The sequence below is a fragment of the Neodiprion pinetum genome, chromosome 5 (genome assembly GCF_021155775.2).
Source record: "Neodiprion pinetum isolate iyNeoPine1 chromosome 5, iyNeoPine1.2, whole genome shotgun sequence".
In the NCBI taxonomy this organism is placed as follows: Eukaryota; Metazoa; Arthropoda; class Insecta; order Hymenoptera; family Diprionidae; genus Neodiprion; species Neodiprion pinetum.
This window is the reverse complement of record NC_060236.1, coordinates 9,123,122-9,135,521: the sequence shown is the minus strand read 5'-3', so window position 1 is coordinate 9,135,521 and position 12,400 is coordinate 9,123,122. Positions and strand designations below refer to the sequence as shown.

Sequence of the window (12,400 nt, the reverse complement as noted above, 5' to 3'; positions counted from 1 at the left end):
TTGCATAGTTTGTCGTCTCCCAAAATTTAATGCGCATGCGCGACAATCCGAGAGCAGGTATTTGCCAGAGCTACCAACAGTCAACCGTATGTAATTTTAAAAATTTTGACAGTTGTCAGTGTTGAGCACAACTGCTAGGGACAAGTGTCAAAATTTTTGAGGTTACGTTTATGAAGGTCGGTTGCACTTGCAAACAGCCGCTCTTGGATTCTAGAAAGTACGCGTTAAATTTTAGCAGACGCCGGAGCATCCGGTCATTAGTAATTCAGTGTATATATATATGTGTATATGTATAATATAACCTTATATGTGTATTTTTTATTATGGGTCGAATATTTGACTATGATTTTGAATTTGCGAACGAACGTTAGAATCTGATATTTAAAAAGTTACACGGCCTGCAGTTTCGACTAATTGTTTCATCGGCGCGAACTTAGCAAACTTAATGCAAAAAGTAAAAATATTTGGACGAAAGTCAAAGCATTACGAATCCGACGAGTTATCTAGAGTTAAAAGTTTCATCGTTTGTTGTTTTATTTACTCAAAATTGGATCATCATCTCTTATTTTGTTTAATGACCAACTAAACTAAAAGTACAACGAAGAAAATTTCATTTCAATTTGTACAAGTGCTAACGTAGGTACACATAATTTGTTTTATATATCTCAAGTACTTACAATTGGTACATGCCGATTATTCATCTTCAAAATGTTGAAAAATTATATGAATCTTGGTTACGTTTTAACCCATGCCTGAGCATTTTTGTTTTCGTTAAAACCGTATGCACGTATGGTTATTTCAATATTTCAATGTCTCTGTCACTGTTATTAGCAAAAAACCTATATCTAAACCTAGTGTCACCGTAAAAGTTGAAAGTAAATCATGTACGTACTTCATCCAGATCAGTTATACACTGTGAAAAATTAGAGACGGAAGAAGAGGAAGAAGAAGAAGAAGAAGAAGGTCAGCCACCGGCTAAAAATAATGTAAGCGACTTTTCCATGAAAAAGAATTATATAAAGTTTGCTATCCAATTTACAGAGACCGCGAAAATTTCTTCAACGTGTTACCGCGTTTCGTCAGTTCCTAGAGTTTTGATCGTTAAAACATGTTTGTAGATGATCGCAAGCCGCGAATAAAGAAATACGATAAACAACGGGAACGATAAAAATACAGGGAGAAAGAGAAATGTATAAAAACGATTACGCACGTATTATACGTAACGCATTCGATCAACGCAATCTCACCTTGCACTTGCATTTCACGCACTTCATCTCGCCGTGTGAATGAATACGAGGATGCCACTCCTTGCCGTTTTCGAAGGGGCCGCCAACGGGATACTTGCATCCACCACCAGCGAGTATTTCATCGGCGGTGCGCCGGGTCGAGACCGTCGCCTGATCACGAGGAAGCATATCACCCGTGGAAGGCGTCGCGACGCTCTTCGAAACCGGCGGACACTGTCTGCAGCAAGCCTTCTTATCGGGCCTGAAAGCCATCTTTTCGTCGCAGTCCAATGGCGGGCACTGAACGCGCGGACACTTTACCTCCAATGTGACAACCTGCGGTCAAAAGATGTCACACGGTTGCTAGTCACGTTGCGAAGATTTAAATTCCAGCATTAATTCTCCTGGGAAAGAGAGATTTTTCGGTACGCTAGGAAAACCCGGAAAACATGCATCAACTAGAAGTTCCGAAGGCGATCGTTATCGTTGCTTTTGTTCGTTTTGTCTCTGGGAAAGATCGTCTCTGAACGCGTGTAACGCAAACAGCCGCAACCACTCGGCAAATGTCCAAGAATGATAAGGCGTACATATAACGGAGATACTTACGTCGCAGGTGCAAACGGCACAGGTGTCAAAACCAGCCGGAGGTACGTAAGGGTGCCAAGCGGCACCGGCGAGGTGATATTGACCGGCCAACATGCACCCTCGGGATCCTGGTGTTGTCGTCGCCGTTACATTGCTCTGGGTTTCATTCAAGATCGACACTGCGACAAGGAAACAGAAACAACAACAATGGTTAAATATATGCGCACGAAGAACGTTTTTTGTCGATTACTTGGACGTTCATGATTTTTGGTTCTTTTCTTTCCTCTTTCTATTCACAAGTAAACTTTTCTGTCGGATAAGCGTCGCATGGTTTTTATAATACATAATTTATTCATTGAAACGTGTGAGTCTGACTACGAATCGATTGGATATTTCATATCCTAGAAAGGTAGGGTGTTCGTTTGACACTTAGGGAAGTTGACGGTTTTTAGTTTAAGGTATTAACGATTAATGCAGGGCCCCGTCGTGGGAATCGAATATTAGGAGAGGAGAGAAAATTGTTTTGAAAATCTCTGGAAATGTAATTTGCTTTAACGACAGTGAGCAAGAACAAAACAAAAAGTTTTTCAATGATAACGTCAACGCTGAACAACGAGTTAAAACACACAAAAAGGGACAATAACGAATAAACAATTAACGTGAGAAAATTTTCAACGCATAACACAAGTCAACGAGAACCCAATAATTACAGTCTGGAAACTCACCGGTCGTGCAAACAGGGCAGCAATGTCCAGGCATGGTCTTCATAATTTGTCCATAAGCGCATGGAGTTACCGGACAAGGTACAGTATCGCACGAAGTGAGTCCCCGATGACAATGGCACATGGTGCATACGTCGGACTTGGCAGTCCATTGCGTTCCCTCCTCATAGAACCTGGTCTCGTGGAAGCACGCGCTGTTCTCGACGTCGGACCTGGGCGGCTGCATGTTGTAGGCAACGACGGAAGCTACGTCGTTATCGGCGTAGTGCGGCAAGCAGCTGAGGGGTGTTCTCGTCTTAAAGGGGGCCTTGAGTACGGCGCCGAGGGCCTTGTCCCTGACCTCGAGATAGCTGATGCCGGACTCGATGCGGTAGAGTTCAACGGGCGACAGTCCGGTTACCGAACCCTCGAGAACCGTGCCGGTAAACTCCTCTAGGAGTCGTCGGGCGACGGGGGCGCCCTGGGCGATAAGCGGCATGGTCTCGAGGTGAAGTTGCAGCGTCCGTTCGCCGTCGGCGAGTCCTGTTATCTCCAGCTCGTAGTGAAGCGTACAGTCGAGGTCTACGCTCGCCCAAACGAGACCCGCCATCCCCGAGGCGACGGGTTCCGTGTCCGGTCGCCTAAGGAGGATCGGCGCAGAGGTGTCGCGGGCGTCGGCGACGGGCTTCTGGATGAGGCGTCCGCGTAGAACGGAGCCGAGGTGGGAGGCCGCAACTACGCCTAGTTCGCCGGAGAAGAGAGGCTCCAGGAGTCGGGGTCCTGGTCGTTCGATGGAGCCGTTAGCGAGGCCGGCGAGGAGGGCGGGCGTGAGGTCCTCGATTTCGGTCCGCCGTTTTCCACCGTCGTCGACGAGCGTCAGGATCGGATTCCCGTCCTCGAGGCCGACGAGTTGCACCCCGTACCTCAGAGCGCCACCGCGGTCCAGGAAGGCCCAGGCCAGACCCGAAGCTGAGGAGGGAGCCTCGCTGGAGAGGAGGGTCTGATAGAGGTCGCAGGTCGCGCGGGGACCGACGGCTCCGTGGAGGCTCAACGCCTGAGGATCGGACCTCGAGGAAACGGTGATACCGAGTTTGCCGCGGGCCAGAAGCCGCAGATCGGCGCCCGAGAGGGCGCTCCTTACCTCACCGATGTTCCTCTCGATGGACGGCTTCCCCACGATTATGTCCTCCCGGAATATCACGTAACGTTTCTCGAGGTGTTCGAGCTGCACCGTTAACGGTACGTCCGATATCTCGCTCGGGAAAAACATACCGTTGAATACAAGCAGCACGTGGATCGACGGAGCCGACGCCGTCGACGCCGAGATTATCGCCGTCGCCCCGGCGCCCGACATCAGCGACCGGTCCGTGCCGATCGTCGGCTCCAAGAGAGCCGAGAATTGCTCCGTCGCCAGAGATCGGTAGCGGGACAGCTGCCCGGTAAGCGTCGCCGACGGGCCCCAGATCAGCGCGACGTGGAGACGCTCTTCTCGTAGCAGCTTCCGGTAGTCCCGGGGCACCCGACGCCAGACGCCACAGAGCTTCCCCGTCGCGTTCTGGTACACACCGCCGATCGGGTTTATCGTCTGCTCCTCGAGGATGCTGCCCGACATGTCGACGAACTGGAGGCTCCGCGGACGCGGCGTTGAATTGCTCAGGTAAAACGAGTAGTAGAGGTTCTTACGCTGGAAATTGAACCGACCCGTCGCTACGTAGTTGTAGGCGTCGTTCAACGTCGACGATGGCGTCAGGTCGTCCCGGCGTAGCGGTAGCGACGTTTTTCCGGTAAGGAGGGTCGCAAAATCTGTGGCGTTGAAAGAGAAATCGTATTTTTCGTTATTCGCATGTGGAGGAAGTGTATTAATTTTTTTCTATCGAACGTTTGTTGAACAGTACGCATAGAGAAAAAAATTAATCATCTTACGTATATCGTAGATGTTTTACATTTTTCACCAAGGTTAATTTTATCATTAGTTTATTCGATTCAACTATAAGTAAATTTTTTTTTTTTTTGCAGTTTACAGGAAGTGATGAGTTGTTTGGAAATTTCTTTCGTTAAAATAATGCGTTCTTGAAAGTAGACCTGGTGGACCGTTTCATTGAATCAGTGAAATGAAATCAAGTAAGTTTTTTTCTCAGTGCATCAATCCACACTGAAGCTCAATCATTCGAGATCAAATTATTATACGATAGAATTATTGTAATATATTCGAAACAAATTTACTTGGTTTAAACATACTCAACGAAAAATTTCTTCGTTCTATGGATATAAAACTCGAAATACCAAATTTCACTGAAACTGTTTGGATTCTTGTATTCTCGCCTTCGGTTTGTTATTTTTCTTTTTCTTTTTTAGTCAGCACATCGAAATTTCTCATCGATCCGCAAATTTTACGTTTAACATTTTGGCTAATCAATGAAGACTCTGTGCACCGTGCCGACGTAAGTCTGGGATAGTTTAACAAAGCGGGTAGCATATTAAAAAAACATTGACGTAATGCTTACGTTTGAGACTGCGTTCTTCTTCTTCAGGGCTAATTTGCGGAGGAACATCCTGAGCGATATCCGGGCCTGGAAGATACGACAAAAACAGAAAAAATTTAGAATCCATATAAAACTCTGAAACAAGTTTAAAAAGAACCGAAAGTCTCGAAACAGAAACGAATTTTAGTAACGCAGAACAAAGTCACATTCGGTACAGGTAATTTTCCGAAGTGCGAAAAAGTAGAAAAAAATCAAATCGTATATAAATTTGTTAAATACGTAGAATATGGTAAAAGAGATATTTTTTTAACTAAGATAAATGTGTTTTCACCCAATTACCAAAATTATTGATTACTAATTGTTCACCGAGTCAAATGACACTTCTTTGGGTTTAGAAATGATGAGCAGAAGTAACAAAACAAGGCTTTTTATAACAAGATTAAGTTGTAATAAAAATTGACCAAATAGCATCATGATATTTTATAGGAAAAAAAAAATAAATAAATAAATAAATCCGGTAATATATTTAATAATTTCCAATCGATGTTTAAATTTTTTTCCTTCCAAAGAATCGAATAGTTGTTATTATCATTATTACTATCGCAAAGACGCTATATTTAATCTGCCTTTCAACTGTCCCGTAATTGCGAATTAGCGCAATATGACTCCTGACTTAGCAGCGAGCAAGGTCCGAACTAATAATTGGCGTACCGTGTCGTCTCTACGTCGCTGTAGGACATTAAAAGTTACCAGGATAGAGTCGCGTGGCTGCACGGATAAGGTTTTGAGAATCTCGCCCACCTCCGACTCGCGAGGCATGCCCAAACATAGCTTGAATTGTTCAAAGTCGTCGGAGAAAGGCACGCGACTCCGGTTTCCACCCGAGCCTCAAGTTGGGCCCTACGCCGACGGTGAGGCGTATAAGGCCCGGGGCAGTTCCGAGACTCGAACTACTACCGCAATACGGACGACAGCGGCGATTCCACGCGCTCTCACGTAACAACGACGTACGAATGTAGCTGCGCACATGCATAAGCCTGGTATATCTCTCTCCTCTCTTCGAAGCGTGGGAGTTGAGCACGAAGCAACGGGGCCAAGAGGTCATGACACCGAGGCGCCGGGCCCTCGTCATATCGACAATTGACTGGCGGGGACTCCCAGGATCCCGATCAAGAACTACTCCGGGAACGGCATACGGGGTGCTTCGTTCGTCGAGGCATTCGCGTAGGCGTTTCATTGACGACCGTTGTAATTGTCCTAATTTTTATTTATTTTTTGTTTTTATATAACACTGCTTTTATGAAACGAAACGGGTCTTATCTATTGCATTTCTACCAAGCTTTACAACTAGGCGGAAATTTATTCAAGAGACGTTGTATACCTACTTCGTATAAGGCAACGAATCAGAGAATTCGCGAGGCTTATGTTTGTAACGTTAGTGTAACGATGCTGCGTTATTTAGAAAAAATCGTTGATCTGCTATTTAATTTAAGTATGGTCTGAAATTCGGTCGGCAGTAATAGAGAAAAAAATATCTAACTCAACGTCTTCAAAGTAATTCTGAAATTGCATTTTAGTGAATTTTTTCTTATTCGACGCTTCGTTACGTTGACGTTACTAACTTCCGCCCTGCGAAAATTAATATCATTCTTGTTCGGTAAGCTGGAAAAATATCAATCTTGTTGATTACACGTCGATGGAATATCGTTATGTCAAAGGAGTAAACATGGATGGCTGATTACTTTGAATTGACACTAAAAAGATAACAATAACGGTATTCAATATTGATCGAATAATTTGTTTGAGAATTGAAAACTGAACTGGTTTCTACAGAAAAAAAGAATACCATTGAAAACGAGGCGATTAAAAAATTCGAAAATTAATACATACGTACGAGCTTGATGAAACAGTCAAAATTCGAACGAAGACCGCAATGATCGAATTGTTTAGTTTATCCAATCCTCAGCGAATAAGGATAAATATTTATTCAAGCGGTTTAAAAAATTTCCCCCGCGATCAGCAATAAAAATATTTCGCCTACCGTTTGCAGTAATTGATAGAAAAAATTGAAAGTTATACTCAATATTTTTGTAAAAATAGGAAATAACAACAAGAATCGCCCAGAATTACAAGAGTCACGGTACGCAATCGAGACACCCTGTACATGCACGTAGCGCATCTAACAATAAGTGCCGGTGGGAAAGGAAACCGCGGACTGCAAGATTCAGTATCGACGAGAGACGAACCATATATATTATATAGGTATATACAGCATAGATGGTTGTTGTATGGTCAGAGTACAGTATAAAATAAGGCACGAAAGCACTTTGAACGCGGGCCGGGCGCCGTGTTTACGGCATTCAGTCTCAGTTTACCGCAGAACGTAGCGCCACGTATGACGCAAGTGTGTTTTCTCGGGGTTGCGAAGCAGCGATGAGCGAGTCCGCATCGCGAATGTGCGCTGCGCTGCGTTGCGTTGCGTTGCGTTGCGTTGCGCTGCGCGATGCGTCTGCAAAGCGCACGGGGCCCGATATCGTCGAAAGTGGATGGCCTCGGGCCTTCGGGCCGCGAGACGCCGGCGCCCGCAGTTACGAAAGGCGCGATCACCGCGCGCAACGCGTGTAAATCCGTATGCAGTTATAGGGCGGTATATGCGGGGTTTTTTTTTTTTTATTTTTTTTTGCTGCGACCACTTCGAAGGAGGAAGATCGCCGCTTTCCTGATCGCCGAGACGCACGCGGCCCCGTTTAACTCTAACCAATTAACACACTCGCCGACGTGTTTATTTTATTGATAGAAGAAAACTGGTAGCGAGGAAAAAAATATTGAAAAATGTTTTTCATCGGTCGGAACTCGGATTCTCCTTCGTTGGGTATTATAATTATCTCAAATTCCATCGAAGAATTGGAAAAATGTGAGAAAATCAATCAAATTAGAGATGGGATTTTACGCATGGAAGAAATGATTTTTGTCGTGAACTTTTTTCTTTTTTTTCAGCTCTTCTCGATCTTTCCTTCCCTTCGGCGGAAATCTGTTTGTTGAAATCTGAATTGAAATTAGCGATTAAATTACGCGATAATTTATCGATAATTAGTCATACGTTGTCAAAGAGCGTGGTGTAGAAAATACACACGTCTGTTTGAGCATGGAAAAATAGAACTTCGATTCATAACAAAACGATTGCTTATCGGGCAAAACTAACTCGGTACTAATCCGTCATTAAAAATACCATACTAATAACTCAATGCCAAACAGGCGCCGAATAAACTCCGGCATGATTTCAAAGCTCTTCTCAAAGTCATATTTTATTATTGCGTTCCAAGTTCGGAACTCCTATCACGGGAGGTCTTCTTATAATTCGCTGCGATATCGCATATATATATATATATCAACTTTGAGACAAATCATTTTATACAGTATATACTAAATGTATACGTAACGAATAATACACGCGCGGTTAACGCATGTCTAAAAATGGAATCTGAAAGTATAATACGGTGAGTGACGAAACTTAATTCTAAAATGAATTAGATAACTTTTTATCAAAGCAGTGCCGCTGTCAACGTTTAACATATTTTTTTATTTTTTATTTTTTTTTATTTTTCTTTTACTCTTATTTATCGCGGGCTGGGGAATTCACAAGTCACTTCGTTCGGTGCTCGATCGTGGTTAAAATAACGATCGATGTCGTGCGTATGATATCGCATCGTGAAATTGCTGGTCGATGAAATATATTAAAGACGGCGCGTTACACGTACACGCACGTAATGTATAATAATAAAGCACAAGCGGTGTCCGTAAATAGTGATTTGTTACGCGTGAATAAATTTCACCGCGGAAGAAGCGTTAGAATCGAGCGACGGTCGCGAGGTTCAATTAGCTTTTCAACTTTTGTATCGCTACCCCGACGCTGCAGTAAATTGTCTCCCTGGCCTGAAGCTCATAGGATTGAGAAGGCTGGTTGGCAAAAAATCGTTACTAGGTATTTATTGATTTTATTACGACAGAGTTGCATATTGAATATTTATCAAATTACGCGTTAGGGCAGAGGCGGGCAAAATGGGTCCCATGTACAATCAAATGGGACTTAAAAAAATGTCGATAACGCTTTAAAATGTATTTTTAGGCGAAGGACAAATAAATTGCGTCGTCGAAATTGGTCTGACGTTATTCCGCCCATTTTGCCCGGCTTTTTCCTACATATTTTGTAAGCTGCGCGAAAATTTTTTTGAAAATAGAAAAATTGGAGTTTCATTGTTTCTTTATCATGTCGGCGTTCTTGAATATTCAATTTTACAATATTTCACCGATAAATTGATCGGAATCAACGAATATGGCAATATTGAATTGACTACTGGAAGAAAAAAAAAACGGTAATTATCTTCAGTGAATTTGTGGAAAACAGTCATCCCAATAAAACGAGTCATCGCAAAGCGAAATCGAACAAGTCTACCAAACTTTGAATAATTTCGAAGCGATTTGAAACGAATCATCGACATCTAAGCTTTCGTTTATGGTTTCGTAGAGATTTTCGTTTCGCGATTATAACAATTTGTCAATTATTCAATGCACGATTATCTCGCGACAAAATTAGTAAAGAGGTTCGATTTCCTACGAGGCTGAAGTTAGCAACGGTAACGTAACGAAAAATCAGGGAAAAAATCATAAGGGCGTAATTTCGGAATAACTTCGAAGTTGTTGGCGTTGGAAAACATTTCATTTATCTTGGTTTACTAAATTTCCGACATTCCTAAGGGTGCGAAGTATCGATTTCTCCTAAACACGCATCGCTGTACAGTAACGTTACAAAATTTATCCCCGCGATATTCAGCCTATCAATTCCTCCCTAACCTCTTTTACTCGTTGTCCCGCGATTCGCTCAGGCGCATGCGCAAAGGGGTTCGCGTCGCGACTCCGCCCCGTCTCCGCGACCTTGAAAGTTGACTTCTTGGGGGTTCGCGACGCCGTCGGGACGCCGAAGACGACGTTCATTCCGCGCGGTCGAAGGCCCGATCATTAGATATGCTAATATTTACATTTAGATTGCGCCGCTTAATCGATGTGACGCCATACTGTAATATAGCCGGCGCCGTGGCGCTAACTCTGGCGCCTGCTGCCCCGCGACGTGCAACCGAGGCATTGTTTAGGCTGCGTTCACACCGATCACCCGATCCGCGAATTCGACGTTTTTTGCTTTCATCTCTCCTGTCAGACGGGCGCCATAAACAATCCGGCTCGTTTATCGCACGAGGAAAACTATCGCAGTTGATACTTTGCTTGGATCTGTTTTCAGCAGTCTCTCGAGTCGGGAAGAATTCATCGACCAGTCAATTTTCACGTTAGTAATTTCACTTTCGTTTTACATTAGTCATTCGTTTTATTTTTCTTTTTTTTCACGAGTAGATGTAATAATATAATCTGCGAATGAAAATTGTACAAAAATTCAATATCTCGTTTATTTGATCAGAATAATAGTTGTCAATTTTTTCACACATTTCGGTACATGCATATACATAGGTACGTGTAATTACTTCTTTAGTGCACTTTGAACGTAGTAATACCTATACAAACAAATTAAGCGAGTCGAAGGAAAACTTTTTCCAGAGACTCGGTGTTTCTTTTCTTTTTTTTTTTTCGTCTCGTGTATATACGAAGAACGGAAACGTTTGTTTTTGATTTCCATTTTCTTTTTTTTTTTTTTCCTCCTACTTTGAATCGGTGATATATGGTTTCACGGCAAAACGCCAACTCAATTACAATCCTCGAAGTCGCGGCTCGAAGTGGCTCAACGGCTGAGAGAATACTATAAGATATATAAACGCGAGTTCTTTTTTTTTTTTTTTTTTCTCCTCTCTTCAATCTAATTTCCCCTAGAGGCCGTAATCGCGTGGTATAAACGCTAAGCGATTGTATAAACACGGAGTGAAATTTTCCCATATTGAAACAATTCGTATACTCGTATGTACGAGCGCAAGTAAGGATTGCAAATGTTATACCGACAATCGAAAAATTCAAACAAACAATTTTTCCGTATCTTAATTTCGTTCTCCCTTTATTCACGCCTAGTTCTTTTTCCGAATCAGTGAAACGCATGGCGTCATAATCGAACTATATCTTATTCTTCGGACCGCGTCGATGATCGAGGGGTAAATTCTTAGATCGTCGATCACTACGCCTCTGCTGCAGCAGGCTAGGAAGCCTGAATGTATTTATAGGTTTATTTAGTCGAAAAGGTCTAATTCAATTACGACGCTGCAGCGTCACGCCACCACTACGGTGCAACGGCGCACAATTCGTTTAGTGTTTCTTCACACGTTCGGGGTCAAGTTGCCTATGATTATACATATATACAGACACACAGACAAGATACGTGCCGCATGCTTGACTGGACACAGAATTCGCGTGTACGTCTCTAGTGTGAATGACAAATAATTTTCTTGACCTCAAAAAATCCCCTTTGATATTGTCATGACAATTCTACGTTTTTCGATTATTCCGTGATCCACATATTTCTTTAAACAATAACACGTTGCGCACATAACGGTAAATTTGAAGGGAATTTGTCGCAAGTCATGTAATTGCGAAAAACTTCATACCAGCGATATCGTAGATTCGAAAAGGTGAAAAGATTGACCTTTTTGAGCAAAAAAAAAAAAATGATACGCCAAGTGACAAAAAGTTACCCGAAGCTCGTTGCACTTATGCATCAATTTGCACTCAAAAAATATGAAATATAGAATATGCATGGCAATTTATTTCCTATGAAAATAATTGGGAGATGAAATTAAACTTAATCGGAGTGGTTAAGGTGATTAAGGAGGAAATTGTTACACAAACTGGCAATATAGCATGTTGCATTATCGATGATTAAAATATAGAGTAAAATAAGTTAGTTTTTTTTTTAATTTTCAACACATGCTATACATGTAAGAATCTGACCAAAAAAAAACTTTGCTTCTATAATAAACTGGTATTTTCATAATAAAGAATAAATAAACAAACAGAAATTATTTCTATTTATTCGGTAGTTAAAGAGCGCAGTATGTCGGTACAAACGGATTATTCCTATGTCATTAGACAGACTCCACATTACGAATTTAATGTATACTTCAAGAAAACGAATAAAATAGAAAGTCCTATTTCGCATTCAACATATTCTAAGCCTCTTTATCGCTACTTTCATCCGATACCGTTCAAGCTGTCTGAAAAAAAAACCCGATTTGAAAGACTGACTTTACGTTTCTCCATTGTTTTACCGAGTGTTTCGTTTTTTAGAACTATTCAAGTTTTTTTTCATAGCTTGAGGTTGAATGCGCGCTGCAGTTACTGTATAAGCTTCAAGTCGCATAGCTATAAGCTTATTTGTCACAAGATCACGTCTTGGCTTATCATGATTCGTCACCGT

The 12,400-nt window shown here is 42.4% G+C and overlaps 1 protein-coding gene across 2 annotated transcripts in view; it reads right to left on the bottom strand.

Moving 5' to 3' along the window:
* Window positions 1-12,400, bottom strand: part of sog (short gastrulation) — a 67,139-nt gene that overhangs the window by 6,902 nt on the left and 47,837 nt on the right. For both annotated transcript variants that reach the window (XM_069136159.1, XM_046626073.2), the window contains exons 4-7: window positions 5,017-5,082; window positions 2,537-4,315; window positions 1,833-1,990; window positions 1,248-1,562 (exon numbers count right to left, since the gene is read on the bottom strand). In XM_069136159.1, coding sequence (XP_068992260.1) covers window positions 1,248-1,562; window positions 1,833-1,990; window positions 2,537-4,315; window positions 5,017-5,082 — 2,318 coding nt within the window. The remainder of the gene's footprint in view (window positions 1-1,247; window positions 1,563-1,832; window positions 1,991-2,536; window positions 4,316-5,016; window positions 5,083-12,400) is intronic.